Source organism: Oncorhynchus tshawytscha, linkage group LG31, assembly GCF_018296145.1.
Source record: "Oncorhynchus tshawytscha isolate Ot180627B linkage group LG31, Otsh_v2.0, whole genome shotgun sequence".
Lineage (NCBI taxonomy): Eukaryota > Metazoa > Chordata > Actinopteri > Salmoniformes > Salmonidae > Oncorhynchus > Oncorhynchus tshawytscha.
This window is the reverse complement of record NC_056459.1, coordinates 18,120,215-18,147,193: the sequence shown is the minus strand read 5'-3', so window position 1 is coordinate 18,147,193 and position 26,979 is coordinate 18,120,215. Positions and strand designations below refer to the sequence as shown.

The following is a 26,979-nucleotide window of genomic DNA, read 5'->3' as shown; positions in this document are numbered from 1 at the left end:
TCTGGTATTCACCATTTACACTCAACACTGCAGTAAATTAGTCTTGGTGTATTGATTTGACTGTTGGTATCTCTGCTCTGTTTTTGCAGCACAACATGCCTTTCTGGCGTATCTCCACCCACGGGGACCTAGTATCCCTGCACCAAGCTCTGGAGCTAGACTTCTTGTAGAGCGGAAGGGATAGAGGTCTGACACAGAGGGAAACAGTCAGTCACACCACTGTTCGCTTGTGGAGTGACTTATTTTCTTTATTATTATTAGGTACTTGGCTCCACCCCAGCCCTCTGAAATACACACACACACCTGCTGGCCCTAGTGAGTTACTCTTGCCCCAGTGTGATGGCCATGGACTGAACTGAGGTGGACTTGGGGATGGCAGTGGTTGGGAAGCAGACTGGACAGATATACTCTCTGATGCAGGGCTCCTGCCCAGCAGCACTCTCCCTATGGCAGCTATCCTGGCACTGGGGCACAGCTGTCAGAGAGGACACAACTAAAGGGAAGAAGACAAACCTCTGGCTCCACAACTCACAGGCTGTTGTTCCTCTGGGTTCATCCCAAATGACACCCTATTCCCTATGCAGTGCACTACTTTTGACTAAGTAGTGACTATATATGGAAAAGGGTGCCATTTGGGATGCACACTGTCTCATTCGTGGATTGACCAAAGCAAAGGTCTGCAGCACTGTCGGGCATCACGGACGGACGCTTTGGATTGTTTTAGAGCCCTCGGTAGCTATACATGAAAGGATAATGTCACAAAATGAATTATTTTTCTAATTTTGGGGTTATTTTGCACTCATTCCAAAGCTTGAAAACAGGATTCAATGTTACTGAGGCAGCATTGATTGGGGTTGGGAATTGTTTTAGTTTTTCTAAGCATATGATGAGATGGCTACTTAGGAATGACCTTCAATTGCCTTCTGGATGTAACCTTTCTACTAGTTATACTCTAGTACTGACAATGTCCTCCATGGAGATAGAATGTTGTGCTCATTATAAAACCACCCTTCTCTCAGCTGTCCCGACCTCTCCACTGTGTCAGACTTCAACAGCCTAACAGTCTTCTGTGGTCATTTTACATAAACTGATGTGTGGCAAAGACAATGACTCAATGAAGAACCTAGCCTGTATTTCACTGCATGATATCTATGGACCCCAGGTTGCTCTATATTATTACCTAAGATAAGCCAAACCAGGCCTTTCTGTAAATTAACTTTAAAAGACTAAGGATGGGCCTTCAAAACAATGTGTAATTTCTTCAGCATTGTACTGAAGTTCAATGTGTGTACATGTATAAATAACCTTTTAGAAGCTGTCCCCACTGGGCTAACTGTTCCTCCGAGCACAGCCCTAAGTGTCCTTGAATTCCTGCAAAGGGACTTAAACTTGACAAATAGCATTTAAAAGCAGTTTGCTGAAAGGAATGGCAAATGGCACAATCCAATCACATGTTGTTTAAGATACAGTGCAATTGTTGTTATTGTTCAATACTGGAAATTATGTTAGACCAAGTCACAGGAGGTTTGTCTGGTCAATCTGGTCCTGATTACCTCACATGGCAGATATTTTCCATCAAAGATCAACTGCTTGAGTCATTGATAAATGGAAATGTGTGTAGGTCGCAATTGTAAAATCAATCTTTAGCTGATTTGCATGGTGCGGGTCACACAAACCCAGATACCATTATTTCAATGTGGTGGGTAACTTACCAAAAATATGTGTTGATTTATTTCCCAAGTGTTTCCCACATTTTCCAAATACCACAGATGTTCCTATCGTCACATTTTGAATAGAGAAACAGCAGCATACAAAGATATGTCCCCAAGTTGGTAATTCATCTGTGAACTAGCTGGGGTGCCCAAAAAATATACAGCCGCTGTCTGTTTGCAGTGTAGTCAGTCGATCTACCCTCATCATTATACATATTGGGAGGGGGGGATGACAGGGATGACCGTGCAATACATTTCTCGTCAGTGGTAACGGTATGCCTGTTATTAACTGGTCTATATTTCAAGGGACATTTTGTTGCCGCATGTAGCTAGCTGGTCAAGAGAGGTGGTTAGAGGGTTGATATTATTAAACCTTGGTCTGTGTGAGATTATGACTAAACAATACTGAGCCTGAAGAAGATTTGGCAAATTTACACACCCCTGCAGCTTGACCGTTAAGAATGTGTTCTTTGTGTATTTGTTTGCATCTTTCTAGAGTGTCTTGTACATATTTGTATTGTGCCTTTTTAGCCATCTATATTGTATATGAATATATCATCTCTAAGGGAAATACTTAAGTTGTGTTAAATGCATTTATCAAACATGGTTGTTGTTACACTTTAGTTTAAGTGTTATTTTACTACTCATATCTTTTTTTTTTTACCGTCATTAATCGGTGCTGAAATCTTTTATTTGTAACTCAGTAGCACTGAAAAGCTTACTGTATGTGAATAATGTCTTTTTTTCCTTTTGAATCAGTTTTATTTTCTTGTTTTGATTGTCCTGCCGATGACAAATGTTACAGCGGAAATTCTCTCCTTTTAAAGACGATTCGCAGCTTTGTTCACCAAGTCATCGCATCCTTCCCTTTGTTGAAAACTGAATCCCAATGCTGTCATGTAGCATTTCTGAGTCGCTGTGACTGGCTTTTACCGCTTAGACAATCAAATCTGTATCACATGGTACTTGAATGGTGCCCAGATCCACCACCTACGGTGAAGCATGTACATAGACTTGCAGTATGTTTGGTGTATGTTCTCCTAAAACAGTACATGTTACTACCTAATGGAGTTGAGAGGAAATGGATGCATTGTAAAATGATGAATTAGATCCTTTAGAATGGAAGGGTGTCATGGACATGGCATTTTGTGAAGTTGACACACATTTGGAAGTCAGCATACCCAAACCCAAATCCCTTTTATTGTTTTGTTTTTTATTGTTGAACTGTTCATTAGATCATCTTTAGTTTTGTTTGCCTTTCACCCTTTTGATTGGTATGATTTAGTTTATCTTAGGTGTTTACGGTGCATGTATTTCTATCAGTGAAGGTTTCTGATTTAAAGTACTCTGTTGCTAAACAAGTTGATTGTTACAAAAAAAAGCTGTGTCTGCTTTTTACATTTCCCTTAGTTTTTAGTCTTCAACACAAATCCATGTACAATTTTATAAGTGCATTTTGACAAGTCTCTGTTGGCTGTCATGTAGTTATTTACATTTCAAATGCAAGGAGCTATGAAGGCACAGCTTTGTAGGGACATATCTGGCTCAACTTGATCATGTTATTTCTTGAATACTCAGCTAGTGTGACGATCTTCTGTAGAAAAAAAGCCTTGACGATAAAACATGTAAGGGATGTGTTTTCCCACCCCACTTTTTTTGTCTGGGACCAGAACACTGTTGAAGGCCCAATAAGGTTGTCCTGTGTATAATAACACTCAAGGCAATTGTAAATACAAATAAAATGACTTTGCAAGTGCCTGGTTTGCATTGTCTTTGCACATTTTATAGTCATGTTTGCATACAAAGAACAAAAAATGCAAATGTACACCATAAAGTGCTTCAGAACCTCTCGCTAGCAGCTGTATGAAAATGATTGTGTGAGAGATGACACTTATTAAATCCCCTGAGGTTATTACCATCGAATCCTAAAAATGTCCACGCTGGAGGCCCTGCCAACGTTTCAGTATGTAACCCTGATCCGCTGTGGTCACGAGACTGCAGTAGTAAGAACTTTATGACAATAATACACATTTCTGGAATGTTTACCGTGCTATGGGAAGCTCAATTCGTCTAATAGTATGCCCCGGTGACTTCAGAGGCTCTGTCCCCTTCCTCTGATGGAATGTACCACCAGCTCGGTTCAAATCGTCGGCAGCTCAGAGATCAGAAATGTTATCCTGGGCACAAGGTTGTTAAGGCTATTACTCAGTGGCTTTCTTCCATGCTATGCCAGAGGCCTGGGTCTAACAACTTCAAACTGCCTAATTCGGAGCTGCTAAAGTAGGATTTTAAAGAGCTGATAACTTTTAAAGATTCAAGACGGCGGTAAATCTGTGATCAAATGTGATCACTGTCCTATTGCATGTATTAAAACCCTTTGATGCATACAATCACATATTTGTGATCATTGTTGAGTGCACGGTCCCTGCAGCGAACCATCACTAATATGATTGGAACAGTAGCAACAGAACGTATGATGCAACAAACGCGTCTAAACTATCATTGTCTGAAAAGCATCCAAATAATCTTTTGTACTAATTGGAAATAAGTCTTCACAACTTTATTCCTCAATTTCATCTTTTATTGTAAAAGATAAACGCGAACGTCATCCAAACATCACCCGAACACATCCACAGCCAAACTCATTCCATAAACCAGTCTAAATAACAGGTTACGCTGACCAAAACATAAGTTAGTAACCTAACAGTTAGACTTATTTACAATGTGCCACATCTCTGGTGAGTACAAGGGAGAAATGCATTATTGTTTAGAAAAGCGATGCGTGTCAGCTAAATTAACAGCAGTTAAATGATTTATGATGGCAGCCATGTTTGTTTGACAAGTAAATACTCCCTAATCCCAGAATGCCATTCACTATAAAACGCAAATAAACAAATTCAAAGATGGCTGCGCCCTTTGTCTGAAAAATATGAATTTAGATTTGTAATATGCTGAAAAGTGGCCAAACTTCAATGTACTTGTTATAGTGTATACAAGAACTGGAGCACATGACTTGACAAGTAGTTTACAGTTTTTGACAAATCACAAAGCAAATAAATGTTAGCACCTCACAGATCATCACTTCAAATAGAAGCCGACTGCCCGGCCTAACCATACGCGAAAGTTTATCAGGGTTGTCAAGTTTGGATGAAACCACTATGATGGGGGATTTATCAATAAACAGGGGCAAACACAGGAGAAGTTTATAAGTTAAATAAAAAATAAAACCCCTGGAAGGGGGTGTGGGGTATGTGCTGGCAACCCTGAGGTACCATAGTTACAATCTGATGCCACGTTCAAACAACTGGGAACTCAGAAAGACAACTTTGAACTTTTTGAAAGGTCATCCAACTCGGGCCTCTTTCTAGAGCTCCAACTTTCCGACCTGAAGATCACTGACATCATGATTTGACCCCGAGGAGGTGCGGTATATAGCCAATATACCACGGCTAAGGGCTGTTCTTAAGCACGACGCAACACGGAGTGCCAGGACACAGCCCTTAGCCGTGGTGCATTGGCCATATATCACAAACCCAATAAGGTGCCTTATTGCTATTATAAACTGGTTACCAACACAATTAGAGCAGTAAAAATACATGTTGTCATACCCGTGGTATATGGTCTGATATACCATGGGTATGCCAATCAGCATTCAGTGCTGAACCAACCAGTTTATAACCTAATTATCCAACATTTCGACAGAAAAGCTGTCTTCATCAGGGTATAATGACAAACACTATGGGGCACTAGTTTAGTGTCTCAGGACACATACAGGTGTCTGTAATCATGTCCGGGTATGGCCTGATATCATTGGTTAATTTCCAGATATAAAAATAACATACAAAAAACATGAATGGATAGCGTACGATCGTAGATACAATTTGGCTACACACATTTACAATGAGTAGCACAATCCCAATGGTTTCAGATCTAAGTCTACATTGAGACCAAAGGGAGCAAGGGTCTTTAAATGAAAGATCCAGGCATCCTCTCGTTTCATTAATAAATTGTCGAGGTCACCCAATCTCCTAGGGAGGGTGACATGTTCCGATGCCGATATAACGTTGGGGCGAAATCGAGTGGTTCACTTCCAAAAAGTGAGCCGCAACTGGGTAAATCGAGTTTTTGCACCTAATGGTGCTACGATGCTCCGAGATTTGTACTTTTAATTCGCGCTTTGTTTTACCCACATACCTTTTACCATAAGGACAAGATATAAGATAAATAACTGCCTTAGTGGAGCACGTGATAACACCTTTGATAGGGATCTGTTTCCCTGTTTGGGAGTGTTTGATTGATCTACATTTTTAAATGCCATTGCATTGAGCGCAGCCATTACACTTGTAGTTTCCATCCGGTAGATGCGCAAATAGACGTTGTGCAGGGTTGTTTTAGGGAGGTAAATTAGAGTTTATCAATTTATCTGAGATTTCTGCCCCGCGAGAATACGACCAAGTGAGGGTCCGAAAACACATGTTTGTGAAAGTGCCAATGTTTGCTTAATTTGTTCAGAACACTTTGAATAGCGGGTAGCCTAGAACGCAAGAATGCTTATTTTTGCGAGACTTGTCCTTGAAAAAGCTCATGTCTTGATTAGTTTAGCATTTTTCAATGGCAGTATTAATCCGACCATTTTTGTACCCTTGAATCCTTGAGTTGCATCTCAGACATATTTCTGTCGAAGTCTGATTGTTTTTTGCAAATTATTTTGATTCGACAGAATTGGCTATAGGGCAAACTGTTTTTCAAGAAACTGTTACGATCAGTAGGTTTCCTGTAAAGATCAGTGTATAGAACATTATCCTCAAACAAAATCAGAAGATCAAGCAAACTCATTTGACGCGTGTCAGATTGCGTAGTAAATCTCAGGTGCCTGGAGCTGTTTCACTTCACCCCTCAATAGAATAAAAACATCAATGTACCGTTTCCAAATAATAATGTTAGACAAGATGTTTTGTTGTTGAGAGGGTTGAAAATGGACTGTTTCTCCATGTAACCCACATACAAATTAGCGTAGTTAGAAACCTTAGTAAACTCATAGCAGTACCCTTCATCTGAATAAAGAAATAATTTAGAAATATGAAGTAGTTGTGTGCGAGTACTATTTCAGCCAATGTCATAATGCATGCACTGGAAGGTAATTCATTCACGTTGCAGAAGACAATGTTCCATGGCTTCAATACCGCCCTCGTGTGGAATATTCTGTATAACGACTCAACATCAAAAGTAACTAACAAAGTACAATCAGGGAGAGGATCAAGAGATTCACTAATAGAGATCATACTGCTGGTGTCCTTTACAAAGGAGGGGAGCTGTTCTGCGAGTGGTCTAATAAAAAGTCAACAAAAGTCGATAAAGGGGCCGTTACTGTGTCAATGCCCGCTACAATAGGGCGCCCTGCAGGTTTTGTAACATTCTTGGGTAATTTCGGCAAAGTATAGAAAGTGACACTTTTAGGGTGTTGAATAACCAAAAAGTCGTGTTTTTTTTGGTGATCTGACCAGAACTTAAAACCCATCTAGGACAGTAAAGATAGTGTTCTGAAATTAGGAAGTGGGGTCACTTCTGAGTTTCTTGTAAAAGGTGTTGTCAAGCAGTTGTCTATGACACTCCTTTACATAAACTGTACTATCCATGAGTACAACCGACCCACCCTTATCAGCAGGGGGGTAAGGACTGATGTATCGATTGTAAATCAAGCAAAGCTTGTGTTTCATTTTCTGATAAATTATGGAAGGATATGTACTCCTGTTTTGTTCTGAAGGAGATTACCAACATATTTTTCAACGAGTCTGCAATATGTCTCAATAGAGTGATTGCGATTGGCTGGAGGTATAAAATAACTCTTTAATAAAAGAAGTTGGAGTATGTGCGCAGGTGAGCAAACTACATTTTCAGTTGAAATATCACAATTAGGGAAGCTGAAGTTTTCCATTAAAGGGATGTTCCAACAACAACAAAACACTGCTAGCCAGCACCTCGCCTAAACACGTGTTCTACTCCGCTAGCCAGCACCTCGCCTAAACACGTGTTCTACTCCGCTAGCCAGCACCTCCCCTAAACACGTGTTCTACTCCGCTAGCCAGCACCTCGCCTAAACACGTGTTCTACTCCACTAGCCAGCACCTCGCCTAAACACGTGTTCTACTCCGCTAGCCAGCACCTAAACACGTGTTCCAGCACCAGCACCTCGCCTAAACACGTGTTCTACTCCACTAGCCAGCACCTTGCCTAAACACGTGTTCTACTCCGCTAGCCAGCACCTCGCCTAAACACGTGTTCTACTCCGCTAGCCAGCACCTCGCCTAAACACGTGTTCTACTCCGCTAGCCAGCACCTCGCCTAAACACGTGTTCTACTCCGCTAGCCAGCACCTCGCCTAAACACGTGTGCCTTTCTTTCGCCTCCAGATTCATCTGTAAAAGAGACCTTGGTCTCAGCATGACTCCCTGTCAAAATAAAGTTTAAATATATATTTTTAAAGGACCTTGGTATTTTCACCAGTGTGGGAAGGGCTCACACAGCCATCTGTCATGTGGATTCCATCTCCACATGTGACAGACCATTTAGTCATTGTGGGTAAATTGTGACTGAATGACTAATTGAGACTGACTGCAATGTCGGCTGCAATGTCAAACAAGCCCATACAGCCTTCTCCATGTTCAGGAGGTCTCTGATGATCAATTCAGGAGTAGAAGTTATCAGCTAAGTTCCTCATCCTCTTATTGACTCTGATGACCGGTTCTGTAGGACCCATTCTATGGCTCATAAGCCTAGAGTCCACTTCGTCATGGCAATCTGAGGTGAGATCCTCTGGCTCAGACCTTGGCTCCGGCTCGAGGCAACGCTCGTCTTCTCTCAGCTGTGTGATCCTTGGGTGACTGTACTTGTAGTATATCACCTTAAGACCGAGCCCAACAATGTAGAATGAGATCATAATGCCAAGGATGACATAGGGATCTAGTGGCAGTTCAAAATATGGAGGGTTCTTCTTCATCTGCCACACCCAAAGACCACAAAGCATACCAATATCCACTCCTATCCAGGTGTGGTAGAGGGTGCTCTGGCACCTGGTGTCCCCCTTTATCACATTGAACCAGCTGAAATACCAGATGAGTCCTATGGTGGCCCAGTAGAGCCATTCTCCACCAGGGCTGTCCATGAAGTCTGTCTTGAGTCGGCAAGGCGAAGAAAAAGAGAACCATCCAGAAAGACAGGAAATGGGCAGTGATAAAGCAGGGGAAGGCTGAGGCAAAGAGGGCGACTGCTGCCACACGGGGACCAATAAGGAGCAGGTTCCACAGGAAGTAGACCACGAAGGAGAACCAGCCCTGCCTGGCCTTGTCAGGGAGGAAGGAGCGCAGGGAACGGTGGTACATGGTCACACTGACGGCAATGGCAGATGCTGAACCAAGTGCCTTCAAGACTGAGGGAGAGAGAACACCAACACAGGATGTTAAATAACAGACTGATCAACTAACTGACAATGGATGAAATTATAAAATGTATCATAATGTTTGGAGTCTGTACTCGTAGATTATGTAGGGTCAGGATAAAACTCTGAAGCCTAGTTACAGGGCAATACCAGCCACAATGTGTTATACCTCTAGGACTGTCACATTTGGCTCCCTATTTTTTGCACTACTTTTGACGAGGGCACATAGGGCTCTGGTCAATGTTGTGTATGATATAGGGAATAGGGTGTCATTTGGGACGTAGTCTCTGTCTATACATGTATGTACTTGTGATGGGCTCAACCTCTCCCCTCTGGACAATGATAGTGATCATGAGGACAAGCTGTGGGGTGCTCTCAGAGAAAGCCTCGATGAGGCGCAGCAGGCTTAGGTCATGGGTCAGATACACAGCATCGCCGCCCATGTAACGCTTTCCACAGCAGAAGCCACATATCGAGATCCTCACCACACCAGCATATCTAGAATGACAGCCAAGCAGTATGTGTAACTTGAGACTATATTCACCATCTTAATTCTATAATACAAAGAAGTGTGGTTACAAAGGTGTTTCTGCCTTGAGATGAGTGGGAAACTCTTTCAGAGAACTGCTACTCATTTACTTCAATGATGTACTACTTCATGAATGTACAACTCTGACAATGTACTCTGGGATGTTTATGTATCATTTAAAACATGGTATTAGGCAATTGTATTTGCTGTATTTTTCCTGTCAGCCGGGACTATTCCTTTCAACTGCAACACAATCAGTGGAGCAGAAAGGGAAACAGAGAAGGAGAATTCTTAAAGGAGCCTTGCTTGCCAGACTCACAAGGACTCTGAAAACAACCTTTTTAGATTATAAACACGGCCTGTGCTGTTTCCAGTTCAACACCAAGTAAACACAGTTGAACTCCACCTGAGGTAGACTCCCATCTGGAAAAGATGTAGGATCTTGAGAGAGCAGAGGTTCTTCACAAGGCTCTCAGTCCTGGTCTCAGTCCCGTCCTTGTCATAGTGGTACCACAGCCAGCTGAAAGCCTGGACCAGGGCTGAGGAACCTAGGAGTAGGAACACCAGCAGTTCCATGAACACATAGTCCTCTTCGTGATAAAAAGACACCACCGCCCACGCGTCCAGTCCCACGTCCAGGAGAAAGAACACCAGACCACCGACTGTCAACAGGAAGTCAGATACTGGGTACTTGAAGAGAGGGCTTCCCCCGTCCTCCTCCATGATGACTGAGTAAACCTCAATTCCACACGTTTGCGGTTGCTCTAGCATTTAACCCTCAAATGGGAAAGAAAAGAAAAAGAAAAACACAGCCGCTACTTGTGACTCCTGCTCACTGAGTGACCCATCGACTGTGAAACTGAAGGTATGCAAACAGCAAAGTCCAGACAGTTTAACTACACACACTTCCAAACAAATCTCCACGCCTCCAACATGTTTTGTAGAAGGAGAAGAGAAATATGTAAAGCACATTGCCATACAACAGAGAGGTAAGTTGTACACAACCTGAGCAGATGATAAAAGACAAGCAAATGAACAAAGTTACTGAAGTCCCTATGGATCCTCATGGAACATACAGTTAAAGTACAACAGTTCCATACTTGCTACTGCACTTCAATGTACATGTTTGAAAACCGAGGCGTGTGAGCATTACTCATATGCCCACACACAGCCTGGTATCATAGACTAGGTGTAACATTTAGTTTAATAATACACTCAAAATAGTATGATATATATATATATATTTGGTATGGTTACATAAAAATAGGCAAAATGTAACATTTTACTAAATGGAGTGTTTCAGATATACAGAAGAATACAAAATGCTCTGAGACCAGGTTGCCACATGATATGAGATTATAGTATAATGGGCCCTAATGCCAGGTTCAGCAATTTACCCATCTAACATCAGCTTGCTTGTGCTTAGGTGGTGGCAATATTTGAGCTGCGTCCTTAAAAAAATTGACACAAAGTATATATCATAAAGTTGTGGGTGAATTTCCCATTTTCAATTTGGTTAAATGGGCAGTGAATTCACTGTACCAGACACACAGACTTTCTCTCTAGATATTATTTTGAAGACACACCTGTAAGTAAACACAGGAGTCTTATTTAGTTGATCATCTGTTGTATTTTGCATGTCATGTATTCCAGGTACACTATTATTGTATGAGTGTTTATTCTTTCATGACTAATACATCTTATTAGTCGATTTGAGTAAATGCATTCCTCGTTTATAGAGTACTCTTTGATTAGCTATACCTTCATCATTTAGTAGGTATTTTAGTACATGTTATTTACACTATAGGCTACACACAGCATTATGCATAGGCTCTAACTTTTCATCTCTGGCTAGGATAGATTTGATGAATTAAAGAATGGACCGTGGTCACTATAAACAGTTCATACAGTGACTTGTGACAGTATTCACCCCCTTGGCATTTTTCCTATTTTGTTGCCTTACAACCTGGAATTTAAATTGATTTTAGGGGGGTTTGTATCACTTGATTTACACAACATTCCTACCACTTCGAAGATACAAAATATATTTTTTTGTGAAAAAAAAAACACACAAAAAACAGAACCCCCCCATTTGGAAGACAAATTTGCGACCAAGCTTCAACTTCCTGACTGATGTATTGAGATGTTACTTCAATATATCCATGTAATTTTCCTTCCCTGTGATGTCCTTGCTGAGCGGCCTTTCAGGTTATGTCGATATAAGACTTGTTTTACTGTGGATATACATTATATCACAAAAGTGAGTACACCCCTCACATTTTTGTAAATATTTGAGTATATCTTTTCATGTGACAACATTGAAGAAATTACACTTTGCTACAATGTAAAGTAGTGAGTGTACAGCTTGTATTATATTGTACATTTGCTGTCCCCTCAAAAGAACTCAACACACAGCCATTAATGTCTAAACCTCTGGCAACAAAAGTGAGTACACCCCAAGTGAAAATGTCCAATTTGGGCCCAAAGCGTCAATATTTTGTGTGGCCACCATCATTTTCCAGCACTGCCTTAACCCTCTTGGGCATGGATTTCACCAGAGCTTCACAGGTTGCCACTGGAGTCCTCTTCCACTCCTCCATGACGACATCACGGAGCTGGTGGATGTTAGAGACCTTGCACTCCTCCACCTTCCGTTTGAGGATGCCCCACAGATGCTCAATAGGGTTTAGGTCTGGAGACATGCTTGGCCAGTCCATCACCTTTACCCTCAGCTTCTTTAGCAAGGCAGTGGTCGTCTTGGAGGTGTGTTTGGGGTCGTTATCATGTTGGAATACTGCCCTGCGGCCCAGTCTCCGAAGGGAGGGGATTATGCTCTGCTTCAGTATGTCACAGTACATGTTGGCATTCATGGTTCCCTCAATGAACTGTAGCTCCCCAGTGCCGGCAGCACTCATGCAGGACCAGACCATGACACTCCCACCACCATGCTTGACTGTAGGCAAGACACACTTGTCTTTGTACTCCTCACCTGGTTGCCGCCACACACGCTTGACACCATCTGAACCAAATAAATGTATCTTGGTCTCATCAGACCACAGAACATGGTTCCAGTAATCCATGTCCTTAGTCTGCTTTTCTTCAGCAAACTGTTTGCAGGCTTTCTTGTGCAACATCTTTAGAAGAGGCTTCTTTCTGGGACGACAGCCATGCAGACCAATTTGATGCAGTGTACGGCGTATGGTCTGAGCACTGACAGGCTGACCCCCCACCCCTTCAACCTCTGCAGCAATGCTGGCAGCACTCATACGTCTATTTCCCAAAGACAACCTCTGGATATGACGCTGAGCACGTGCACTCAACTTCTTTGGTCGACCATGGCGAGGCCTGTTCTGAGTGGAACCTGTCGAGTTAAACCGCTGTATGGTCTTGGCCACCGTGCTGCAGCTCAGTTTCAGGGTCTTGGCAATCTTCTTGTAGCCCAGGCCATCTTTATGTAGAGCAACAATTATTTTTTTCAGATCCTCAGAGAGTTCTTTGCCATGAGGTGCCATGTTGAACTTCCAGTGACCAGTCAGTATGAGGGAGTGTGAGAGCGATGACACCAAATTTAACACAACTGCTCCCCATTCACACCTGAGACCTTGTAACACTAACGAGTCACATGACACCGGGGAGGGAAAATGGCTAATTGGGCCCAATTTGGACATTTTCACTTAGGGGTGTACTCACTTTTGTTGCCAGCGGTTTAGACATTAATGGCTGTGTGTTGAGTTATTTTGAGGGGACAGCAAATTTACACTATTATACAAGCTGTACACTCACTACTTTACATTGTAGCAAAGTGTCATTTATTCAGTGTTGTCACATGAAAAGATTTACTCAAATATTTAAAAAAATGTGAGGGGTGTACTCACTTTTGTGATATACTGTAGATACTTTTGTTCCTGTTTCCTCCAGCATCTTCACAAGGTCCTTTGCTGTTGTTCTGGGATTGACTTGCACTTTTCGCAACAAATTACATTCATCTCTAGGAGACAGAACGCGTCTCCTTCCTGAGCGGTATGACGGCTGCGTGGTCCCATGGTGTTTATACTTGTGTACTATTGTTTGTACAGATGAAAGTGGTACCTTCAGGCGTTTAGAAATTGCTCCCAAGGATGAACCAGACTTGTGGAGGTCTACGATTTCTTTTGATTTTCCCATGATGTCAAGCAAAGAGGCACTGGGTTTGAAGGTAGGCCTTGAAATACATCCACAGGTACACCTCCAATTGACTGAAATGATGTCAATTAGCCTATCAGAAGCTTCTAAAGCCATTACATAATTTTCTGGAATTTTTCAAGCTGCTTATAGGCAGTCAACTTAGTGTATGTAAACTTCTGACCCACTGGATTGTGATACAGTGAAATAATCTGTCTGTAAACAATTGTTGGGAAAATTATTTGTGTCATCCACAAAGTCATAACCGACTTGCCAAAACTATATTTTGTTAACAAGAATTTGTGGAGTGGTTGAAAAACTAGTTTTAATAACTCCAACCTAAGTGTATGTGAACTTCCGACTTCAACTGTATATTATTTTATACTAACACAATTGCTAAGAGAAATTTTGTTTAACAAGTAATCTTTTTTATCTTAAAGATAGGGGTAAAAATGATTGGCATCCCCGTTTTCAATACTATACCTCCCCTTGTCAGGAAAATGGCACTGAGCCTTTTTCTAAAATGTTTTACTAGATTGGAGAACAGCTTTAGAAGGAGCAAAATAGCCCCTTAAATTTTACATGACATTTTAGTCATTCAGCAGACGCTCTTATCCAGAGCGAATTACAGTTAGTGCATTCATCAAAGATCCACCATATTTTACAGTAGGTATGAGGTACTTTTCTGTATGTGCACATTTTTCACGCAAAAACCACCACTGGTGTGTGTGGCCAAAGAGCTCTATTTTCATGTCATCTGACCATAGCACCAGTTCCAATGCCATTTATCAAACTCTAGGTGTTTAAATTTGTTAGAAAAAGCTATTTGGCCACGCACACCAGTGGTGGGTTTTGCGTCAAGTGAAACATTTGATTTTTTTTTTTTTTTTGACCTTTTATTTAAGTCAGTGAAGAACAAATTCTTATCGTCAATGACAGCCTAGGAACAGCAGGTTAACTGCCTTGTTCAGGGGCAGAATGACAGTTTTTTACTTTGTCAGCTCAGGGATTCAATCTTGCAACCTTTCGGTTACTCGTCCAACAATCTAACCACTAGGCTTCCTGCTGCTCCATGCAGGAAATTTTGCTTCCACTGGTCCTTGAGCTAAAACAATCTGTCCTACTTGTCCAAAGAACTGTGGCTAAAAAAAGCTAATGTCAATTCCTGCTGAGTCAGTGTCTCTGTGTCAGGGATTTCCTCCTCTTCTTCCGAAGAGGAGAGGCGAAAAGGATCAGAGGACCAATATGCGGCGTGGTAAGTGTCCATGGTTCTTTTAATACGTAAATGTACACATGAACACTACAAAACAATAAACATGGAAAACCTAAACAGTCCTATCTGGTGCAGAGACAGGAACAATCACCCACAAACACACAGTGACACCCAGGCTACCTAAGTATGATTCTCAATCAGAGACAACTAATGACACCTGCCTCTGATTGAGAACCATACTAGGCCGAAACATAGAAATACCCAAATCATAGAAAAACAAACATAGACTGCCCACCCAACTCACGCCCTGACCATACTAAATAATGACAAAACAAAGGAAATAAAGGTCAGAACGTGACACTCTGTTACACCGACACCATGGTTGTGTCCCAAATGGCACCCTATTTCCTATTTAGTGCACTACTTTTGATCAGAGCCCATAGACCCATAACTACTATGGGGCCTGGTAGAGCACCATATAGGGAATAGGCTGACATTTGAGCCCATATGACTGGAACAGAGCAGTCAGAACAGCATCACCACAGGGCTGAACTTACTGTGGGCCTTTCAACATCAGCGTGTCAGGAAAACACAGCAGACATTTTGTCTTTTCATAACAAAGATACAAACATTAATACAAATGTGGTCTCTAATTAGTTTAAATTGGCTTGCTGATTATAGCTGGTTTCTCTTTAATAGGCTACAACTACAAATCAAATCAAATCAAATTGTATTTGTCACATACACAAGGTTAGCAGATGTTAATGCGAGTGTAGTGAAATGCTTGTGCTTCTAGTTCCGACAATGCAGTAATAACCAGCGAGTAATCTAACCTAACAATTCCACAACTACTACCTTATACACACAAGTGTAAAGGGACAAAGAATATGTACATAAAGATATATGAATGAGTGATGGTACAGAACGGCATAGGCAAGATGCAGTAGATGGTATCGAGTACAGTATATACATATGAGATGAGTAATGTAGGGTATGTAAACATAAAAGTGGCATAGTTTAAAGTGGCTAGTGATACATGTATTACGTAAAGATGGCAAGATGCAGTAGATGATATAGAGTACAGTATATACATATGAGATGAGTAATATAGGGTATGTAAACACTATATTAAGTGGCAATGTTTAAAGTGGCTAGTGATACATTTTTTTAACATCAATTTCCATCCATTTCCATTATTAAAGTGGCTGGAGTTGAGTCAGTATGTTGGCAGCAGCCACTCAATGTTAGTGGTGGCTGTTTAACAGTTTGATGGCCTTGAGATAGAAGCTGTTTCTCAGTCTCTCGGTCCCTGCTTTGATGCACCTGTAGGCGAGGTCAGGTTTTTATGATCAACGAACTTCACAATGAAGTTTGCTTTGAGTATAAAAAAGGCTAGAAAAATACAGCAACTTTCAGTATAAACATATAATGTGAAAAATGTTACCTTTTGGATTGACTTTGGTCTGATGCACATATTTACATCTGTTTACACATTCATGTCCTCATTTTGTACATTACTTATATTCTATATTTACATTTTGCACATATTCCATATTAACATTATGTTCATTACTTGGATGTTTACCTAGACTAGAACAACCATAATATTGTAATAAATTACCCACCCACTTAACTTGATAGTTATCTAGAATGAGAAGTTCTTCATAATGTGGGAAACTGGTGGAGGAATATACTGTATAATACTTAAAGAAATCCATGTAGGAAAATACAAATGATAGGGGAGAACACTAGTTGGAATGACATCCCTGAATATAATGAATCTACCCCATGTTTCTGGTCCCCACTAGTCTCTGTGTTCCTGGTAGTTGTTGCATGACTCCCTGGTCCTGCCCCTGTTTAACCAGACAGCAGCCAGGAGGACCCGAAAGTAGCAGCAGCTTCCACACTCCCAATGATGAAACCTGCATTGTCATCCTCTGGAATTAAAAAAATATGTTAATGAATTATGGGTACTTGTTTAGGCGTTGGTCTTAGTATGACATGACATAAGTTAGAGACACTCCTCCACAGCTTCTCAGTGCTTACAAAGATCACATTACAGTTCTTATTGTAAACGTCCATGAGAAAATTGTAACTGGCTATGCAATTTGAAGTCAACCGTGCAGATATTAATTGCAAGTGATGTAATTATGATCTGTGGTATTCCAACTAGTTTTGGATTAAAACTCAACTGTGCCGTTGATGAGTAAAAAATGGTCCCCAAAATTGGACTTCATTGGCCAGGAAAGAGGACACCTTTCCACACAGTAAATGCTTTATCATTGAGGTCATTTGTTTTTATTTTGAACGTTTGGTATGCTAAGTTTGGGAATTTGTGGTTTATGAGGTAAAAATAAATTAATAGCCTATGACTATATGCATAGAGTTCAATGTTTTACCAATATTCAAAGGCAAAAATGATCAATTAACATGACAGAGGTCCTTTTTGTAGACTGTAGCCTCTCTACAAGTATGCCGTAACATTCACAGTTTCTCTGTATGATCATAATTACTAACTCCAGTTGGTCTTGAACACCTGAGTGTTCCAGTCTGATGGTGACTTCATCCTCAGGGTATAACGACACAGGGCAAGACCCAGATGGTGACTTCATCCTCAGGGTATAACGACACAGGGCAAGACCCAGATGGTGACTTCATCCTCAGGATATAACGACACAGGGCAAGACCCAGATGCAGACATAGGAGACAGATCAGGGTGTAATACAGGGTTCTTGTTGGACCACACTTTAGGTGTTGTTGTTGTCCCACTCCTTAGGGTCCACCGTCAGACGAGACCTTATCTGGAAGATCCCGTCGTGGTTGGGGAGGGTCTCTCAATACTTCACATCCTCATGGCTATCCTGTTCTCCTCTCATCCGCATCACCATCTCTGGGGTAGAAACCTGTAGCATGACATGTCACAACTGGAGAGGGGGGGGTCTTCTGGAGGATAGACACTGGGGGAGAGAAATGGGTGTGGAAAGAAAGGATGGAAGAGAGAGAAGGGTGGGGTAAAGAGACAGAGATGGGAGAGAAAGAATGACAGGGAAAAGATGTAGAGCAGAATAAGGAAGTTGTTATTAGCAATGCACAGTGTTAACAGTATTGTGAATTATGTACAATTCAATGCACACATTTAAAAACTCAACAGTATTAAATAAGAATTGTGTATGTAGAAGAAATTGTCCCAGTGTTTCTGTACCTATCCTCTGCAGAGTACTCTTCCCATTCTGCAGATACTTCTTGATACAAGTTATACACCTCTGGGTGAGGTAATGCTTATACCCCTCATTGACAGCTATGTTACTGTCATACTTGTGTTTGGTGATGACAGCCTGTGGCTTTGGAGTGACCCATGTCATTGTCTTTAGGTCAAATGAGATGAAATTCTCTCTATCATGACCATACTGGAACAACACATCAGTGATACCATTCTCTTCATCCCACTCACAACCATACATTACCTGGGATATGTGCACACCAGAGAGAGAGAGGCAACGAGAGAGACCGAGTGAGGTTCAGAGTAAGAGTTGTCGAGATATCATCACAGTGCACTGCTTTCTCTGTTCGTTGCTTTCTCTCTTATCAGAGACTCACACAGGGAGGAGGCTCTGCTGTTGGTTACAGAGGAGGGTAATACACACACACATGCTTAGTTAAGTTGATATTTAATACCGATGTTAATAAGGGTGGTTTATCATCACTCACCTGCAGTCTGATTGAAGCGCTGCTGGGAAACAACCAGGTTGGTTTTGGTGAGCAGCTCATTACCAATGTACAGCTGAGTGTTTCTCTCCCAGTAGTCAGGCCCCTCTGACTTGGCTATCCACTCCTGTTAATGAGTCATTCTGCTGATGTTACTGTCATAGTAGGAGAAGAGATTTCCATTCACCAGCACCAAAGTCACGAACTCTGGTAAGTCTGGTATTCCTGATGTCCCAGAGTACTAACAAACCGCAGGGAATGCACAGCTGGAAAGTAGAAATATTCTACAATTACCACATATACAGTAACTCTATTGTGACGGCCCTGAATTATTCTGAACCGTCTCAGTGCAGCTCCTTCCAATAGGGCGCTTTCCCTTTAATTCCCAATTAAATAGCCAGCATCAGCTGCGCAAAAGTGGGGTTGTGATGGAGACGTGAATGAGGACGTGTTCAACCCTCAGTTCCGTTTGTTTTGTAGCCTAATAGAGTTTACCCAGGATCGGATCCACTCTTTGCGTCCGTGGACTACACCTCTCCGTTCTTCGTGGCCTTTCTCCGCTGGAGATCTGTTGGCGGATTGGATTGTCTGACTGACCGACTACCACCTTTTTGTATACGGTATTTCATTTGTTTTGATGTGATGTATACTGTGATTTATGTAGTTAGTTGTAGTTGAGGACTTAGTAAGAGTTGATACGCTTTAAAGTTCTGTGGTAAATGAATTGTTATATTGATTGTATGTTTAATACTGGGTTTACGCTACACGGAATGAACGGACAAACATTGCGTGACAAAAGTCACTTGAGTTCACTGAACTCCTTTACCGGGCTGGACTCTCTTTAGGCCCGAGGTACAGGACATTTCTGGAGGAACCAGAACTCATTGTGATATTATATGTGTGTAATCATTGTTGTTGCTAATACAACCCACGCAAAAGAATATAGTTGTTTTTGAAGTTCTTTCCAATGTTTTAAGGGTTTATGAAAAGTTTATTTCCATCCTGACTTTTACATAAGTCCTTTGTATTGGTGTAGACTTGACGGACCAGATGGGACTCATTCCCACCCAAACTAAAAGGAGAAACTAATGTTTTCTCTGGTAGGCACAACCTACCTGGCACCCCTATAAATAATAACCTCAAGTCAAAACCACTACACTAACTCAACAATAGTATGTAATAAATGACACAGAAGATAGACATACTGACAGATACGGTAGGTTAGTACCTATTGAGAGATGGTGTGGCTGTTCAGTTAAACAGCTTTTTAGGTACACCCATTTAGTACCGTATTGGACACCCTTTTTCCTCCAGAAGAGCCTGAATTCTCTGGAGCATGGAAAAGTTACTCAATTGGTATCATGGGACCTAATGTGTGCAAGGAAAACATTACCCACACCATTATACCACCACCACCAGCCTGTTCCATTGACACTGAGAGCCACTTCTTCTTGTTTTTTGCTGATAGGAGTGAAACCCGGTGGGGCCGTCTGCTGCAATAGACCATCCGTGACACGGACCGACGAGATGTGTGTTACGAGATGCCATTCTGCAAACAACTGTTGTACTGTACTTTTATTTGCCTGTTCGGGGCTGCCTGTTATCTTGCATGATTCTTGCCATTCACCTTCGACCTCTCATCAACGAGCTATTTTTGCCCACAGGACTGCCTCTGACTGGATGTTTTTTTTTGTCACACCCTTCTCTGGAGGCATTCCTTCTCAGCCCTAGACACAGTCTTGCGTGAAAAGTCCAGGAGGCCGACCGTTTCTAAAATTCTGGAACCGGCGCACCTGGCACTGACGATCATATCACTCTCAAAGTCGCTTAGGTCACACATTTTGCCCATTTTAACATTCAACTGAACACTAACCCAATGCCTGTATGCCTGCATTATATAGCAAGCCATGGCCACATGAGTAATTGGTGGTGTACCTAATAAACTGGCCACTCACTGAGCGTACTTTTGAATGTTATTCTCTGAATGATGAGATGGGGATAATGTGCACTATTTCTGAAAACCAACTTTGAAATTCTAGTAAAGTGGAATATTAATAAATTCCCCATTAAAGTAGTTCACAATTGGCTCCTGGCAGCACACACATTAACTTAAGCATGTTATTTTTTTACTGTATGATTTTATGTTTTACTATGTCCCGGTCAGTAAACTTGTCACGAAATAATGAAAAAGTCATTTTTAACAATCCAACAAAAGGCCTGAGGAATGCCACATTCAAAACAACTGGGAACTCAAAAATATGAGGTCAAATCATGAAGTCAGTAATCTTCTGGTGGGAAAGTCAGAGCTCTAGAAAGCAGTGACCATGTTGTGCTGCTGCCATGTCATGTGTTGCTAACATGCTGTGTTGGTGTCTTAGAGAGAGACCTATGTGGTGTCTCCCTTGTTGTGATGTGTCCTACGCAGGGGGCCTTTTGCCTTTTGGTTGGCCGTCATTGCAAATAAGAATTTGTTCTTAACTGACTAGTTAAATAAAGGTGAAATCAAATAAAAGGCTCCCGAGCGGGAATTCCCGATTTGGATGAGATTTCAACAAAAAAAATCCCAGTCTGTGCTCGTTCTTTTCCCCGGAGTTCCCAGATGTTTTGAATGCACTGAAGTAGAATGTTGGAGGTTCCCAGTTCTGAGTTCCTAGTTGCTTTGAATGCGGCATAAGCCAGGGGTAGACAGCCCTGGGCCTCTACGCATCAGTGCTGATCTAGGATCAGGTCCCCTATGTCGATGTCCTCTTATTCATTATGATCTAAAAGGCCAAGCTGATCCTTAATCAGCACTCTGACTCTGAGTAGTTTGATACAGGCTTTCGAATGCTGGTGCCTGTACATGTGTCAGTGCCTATCAATGATTTATGTACAGAAGAGAATAGACATTTTACAATGATGGCATTATACCGCCTGGTACGGCAACTGCTCCGCCCACAACCGTAAGGCTCTCCAGAGGGTAGTGAGGTCTGCACAACGCATCACCGGGGGCAAACTACCTGCCCTCCAGGACACCTACACCACCCGATGTCACAGGAAGGCCATAAAGATCATCAAGGACAACAACCACCCGAGCCACTGCCTGTTCACCCTGCTATCATCCAGAAGGCGAGGCCAGTACAGGTGCATCAAAGCTGGGACCGAGAGACTGAAAAACAGCTTCTATCTCAAGGCCATCAGACTGTTAAACAGCCACCACTAACATTGAGTGGCTGCTGCCAACACACTGACTCAACTCCAGCCACTTTAATAATGGGAATTGATGGAAATGTATGTAAAATATATGACTAGCCACTTTAAACAATGCTACTTAATATGTTTACATACTCTACATGATTCATCTCATATGTATATACTGTACTCGATACCATCTACTCTACTGCATCTTGCCTATGCCGTTCTGCACCATCACACATTCATATATCTTTATGTACATATTCTTTATCCCTCTACACTTGTGTGTATAAGGTAGTAGGTTTGGAATTGTTAGGTTAGATTACTCGTTGGTTATTACTGCATTGTCGGAACTAGAAGCACAAGCATTTCGCTACACTCGCATTAACATCTGCTGACCATGTGTATGTGACAAATACATTTGATTTGATAAGAGTGAGGCAGGGCAAAGTTGACAAACGAAACAACCTTATTTCAAACAGATTAAAAAACGCCATTATTTGTTATTTGCTGATGCAGCGTGAACGCAGAGAAGCAAAGTAATAAGACACTAACTTGGTTGGTTCGGTTGTTAAAACACTTTGAAAGAACATTCCCATCAATTATAGATGCTCGCTCACATATCTATGGATCAAAAACAGACTCCATCTAAGCGGAGTAAATTAAAGTATTAAGGGTCTGTCCTCCTCGGATGAGGAATAGGAAGGATCAGACCAAAACGCAGCGTGGTAAGTGTCCATGTTCATTTTAATAAATAAACTGAAAACTGCAATAACCAAAAAAAAACAACAAAGAGAGAGCGGGAACGAAACAGTTGTGTAAGGTGAAGACACACAAAACAGAAAACAACTACCCACAAACACAGGTGGGAACAGTCTACCTAAGTATGGTTCTCAATCAGAGACAACGATTGACAGCTGCCTCTGATTGGGAACCATACCCGGTCAAACACATAGAAATACACCACACAGAACAAAACATAAAATGAACAACATAGAATGCCCACCCCAACTCACGCCAAGACCAAACCAAAATAGAGACATTAAAAAGGAACTAAGGTCAGGACGTGACAGGGTCGGACTGGCCATGCATGAAAATTATGTTGCGAAGCAGGAATTTGAGCCAATTTAAAATTTGTTACAATCGACCACATCACAGAAAAACTAGGCAGGGTAAAGCTCCTATGTTTACAAAGTGAATGTATCAGCTTGTATTGCTCACAAACATAACTTTTACTTTATCTGACAGTTTGTGCATTCATCAACAAAAACATAGTAAAAAGAAATTATGCAATAGTACAACGACCGGTAAAGTTGTCTGTTGATTGCCAAAGTTGTCTTTTTGGTTTAGGGACCGAGGAGAAAACGCAATAACTTGTGGTAAGATTGGTCCTGTGCAAAATGTCAAAATGTCATCAGATGGACAGGTTTATAAGTAAATGAAAAGCTGAGAAAATGATGAAACACGTTCCTGATAAGATAACAAGTTACACAGGCATTAAAATTCTCAACATATGCTGAAAGAAATAAAACATTTTTCTATTCCTGTTCCCAGACAAAATGAACATTTGTTGTATAGTTTTACTGCAAGAATGCGTCATTTTGCATGAGTTAATAAAAGTGGTGTAAAAATGTATTTAAAATACTTTAAAAACCTCTCTGGGATATATGGGACTCTAGCACCCCAACTGGCCAACATCCAGTGAAAATGCAGAGCGCAAAATTCAAATAAATTCCTATAAAAATAAATTTTTCATGAAATCACACATTCAATATACCAAATTAAAGCTACACTTGTTGTGAATCCAGCCAACGTGTCAGATTCTCAAGCTATTATCTGAGGATAGCACCCAAGCAAACAAACCCAGACCATCATATTTCAACCCTCCAGGCGCAACACAAAACGCAGAAATAAAGATATAATTCATGCCTTACCTTTGACGAGTTTCTTCTGTTGGCACTCCAATATGTCCCATAAACATCACAAATGATCCTTTTGTTCTATTAATTCCGTCGATATATATCCAAAATGTCCATTTATTTGGCGCATTTGATCCAGAAAAACAAAAAAATATCTCAAAAGTTATCTGTAAGCTTTGTTCAAACATTTCAAAGTACTTTTGTATTACAACTTTAGGTATTTTTTAATGTAAATAATTGATCAAATTGAAGACGGGATGATCTGTGTTCAATACAGGAGGAAAACAAAGTCTAGCTAGCCTCTGTGTAACGCGCCTCTAACAAAGAGTACACTTCCCTCCAGCCTCATTCTGAACAGTGTTACTTCTTAGTTTCTCAAAGGAAAATCCTCAACCAATTTCCTCAACCAAAGACTGTTGACATACAGTGGAAAAAATAGGAACTGCAAGAAGGTCCCTTAGAAATCTGGATTCCCAATGAAAACCTATTGAAAAGAGTGACCTAAAAAAAAAAAACCTGAATGGTTTGTCCTCGGGGTTTCGCCTGCCAAATAAGTTATGTTATTGTCACAGACATGATTCAAACAGTTCTAGATACTTTGGAGTGTTTTCTATCCAAATCTACTAATAATATGCATATCTTAGCATCTGGGCATGAGTAGCAGGCAGTTTAATTTGGGCACGCTTTTCATCCAAAATTCCGAATGCTGCCCCCTATCCTAGAGAAGTTCAGTATTTCTCTGTTGTCTGTACTTTACTTTACTATTTACATTTTTGACTACTTTTTGTTTTACTTCTACATTCCTACAGAAAATAATGTACTTTTTACGTTTTCTGTGACACTCAAAAGTAACGGGACAACTTCCGGTGAAACTGGAGGGTGCGCAATTCAAATAAAAAATCATAGAAATTATGGATATTAAACATTTACGAACATACAAGTGTCTTATATCGGTTAAAAGCTTAAATTCTTATTAAACTAACTGCACTGTCTGATTTTACAATAGGCTTTACAGTGAAAGCATGCCATGCGATTATTTGAGGACGGTGCTCCACATCAAAATATTGTTCCACCAGCACAGGTTTCATAAATTCACAAATAGCGATAAAATATTCACTTACTTTTTGAAAATCTTCCTCTGATTTGTCATCCAAAGGGTCCCAGCTACAACATTTAGTGTTGTTTTGTTAGATAAAATCCTTCTTTATATCCCAAAAAGTCTGTTTAGTTGGTGCCATCGATTTGAGTAATCCACTCAATCAACATGCAGAGAAAGGAATCCAAAAGCTACCGCTAAACTTTGTTAAAACAAGTCAAAATACGTTTCTATTTAATCCTCAGGTACCCTAAATTGTAAATAAACTATAATATTTCATACAGAAAGAAGTATGTTCAATAGGAAAATGATATTAGCAGGTGCGCGTCCTCTTCATCGTACGCGCATAGACTGATTTCTAAGTCTGTATCCCAGTACTAAAACTCACAATTCTTCCTCGTTTGGGAAGAAACAAGCCTGAAACCTTGAACAAGGACTACTGACATCCAGTGGAAGCCATAGGAATTGCATACTGGGAGCTGGATTTAATTTTTTCCCTATACGTTCTAATGGAGGAACATGGGCTCTCAAAACAAAAAATATGTCCAGTTTGGTTTTTCTTTGAATTTTCTCCTACCATATCTATTGTGTTATAGTCTCTTACATTATTTTAACATTTCTACAAACTTCAGAGTTTTCTTTCCAATGGTACCAATTATATGCATATCTGGATTTAGTTTAGTTTAGTTTACTTTGGGGACGTCAGTCAGGCGGAAATGGAGAAAAATAGACCCTAGCCTGTAGAAGTTTTGAATCCTTAGCCGGACAGCACAAGGGTCCAATTCACACACTTGACCAGGGAGAACATCCCTGGTCATCCCTGCTGCTTATGATCTAGCAGACTCATTAAACGCAAATGCTTTAGTGAGTGTGCCCCTGGCTATCCGTACATTTTAAAAACAAGAAAATGCTGCTGTCTGCTTAATATAAGGAATTTGAAATTGTTTGTACTTTTACTTATGATGCTTAATATAGGGAATTTGAATTATTTGTACTTTTACTTTTGATGTTTAACTGTTCATTAATCACGTTACTCCATTTTGTTTATTTTGTTTCTGTCGGCCCCAGCCTCGAACTCAGGCCCTGTGTGTAGTTAACTGACCCTCTATGCCCATTCATCGCCATTTTACCTGTTGTTGTTGTGTTAGCTGATTAGCTGTTGTTGTCTTACTCGTTCTTGTCTTAGCTAGCTCTCCCAATCAACACCTGTGATTGCCTTATGCCTCGCTTTATGTCTCTCTCTAATGTCAATATGCCTTGTATACTGTTGTTTAGGGTAGTTAGCGTTGTTTTATTTTACAGCGGAGCCCATAGTCCCACTCAACATGCCTCAGATACCTATTTTGTCCCACCTACACATGTGGTGACCGCACCTAGCATAACTAGTGCCTCCATAGACGCAACCTCTCATATGTCCACTCAATGCTTTGGTTTACCTCCACTGTACCCGCACACTACCATACCCCTGTCTGTACATTATGCCCTGAATCTATCCTACCACGCCCAGAAATCTGCTCCTTTTATTCTCTGTCCCATACGCACTAGACGACCAGTTTTGATAGCATTTAACCGTACCCTCATCCTACTCCTCTGTTGCTTGGGTGATGTAGAGGTTAACCCAGGCACTGTGTGTCCCCAGGCGCTCTCATTTGTTGACTTCTGTAACAGTAAAAGCCTTGGTTTCATGCATGTTAACATCAGAAGCCTCCTCCCTAAGTTTGTTTTACTCACTGCTTTAGCACACTCCGCCAACCCTGATGTCCTTGCCGTGTCTGAATTCTGGCTTAGGAAGGCCACCAAAAATTTGGAGATTTCCATCCCCAACTACAACATTTTCTGTCAAGATAGAACTGCCGAAAGGGGAGGAGTTAGCCTGCAGAGTTTTGTCATACTATCCAGGTCAATGCCCAAACAGTTCGAGCTTCAAATTTTAAAAATGAATCTTTCCAGAAATAAGTCTCTCACTGCTGCCGCATGTTATAGGCCCCCCTCAGCACCCAGCTGTGCCCTGGACACCATATGTGAATTGATCGCC

At 41.1% G+C, this 26,979-nt stretch overlaps 1 protein-coding gene and 2 pseudogenes across 5 annotated transcripts in view; 1 reads left to right on the top strand and 2 right to left on the bottom strand.

Moving 5' to 3' along the window:
- The window catches only part of eya3 (EYA transcriptional coactivator and phosphatase 3), a 28,498-nt gene extending 25,030 nt beyond the window's left edge, over positions 1-3,468 (top strand). For all 5 annotated transcript variants that reach the window (XM_024395502.2, XM_024395500.2, XM_024395499.2 and 2 more), the window contains one exon: positions 90-3,468. In XM_024395502.2, the coding sequence (XP_024251270.1) occupies positions 90-170 (81 nt within the window). In that variant the 3' untranslated portion in view covers positions 171-3,468. The remainder of the gene's footprint in view (positions 1-89) is intronic.
- A 4,579-nt stretch (positions 3,469-8,047) lies between these two features.
- Positions 8,048-10,399, bottom strand: LOC112229237 (annotated as a pseudogene).
- Positions 10,400-17,470: 7,071 nt separating this feature from the next.
- LOC112229238 lies at positions 17,471-20,595 on the bottom strand (annotated as a pseudogene).
- Positions 20,596-26,979: the final 6,384 nt, after the last annotated feature.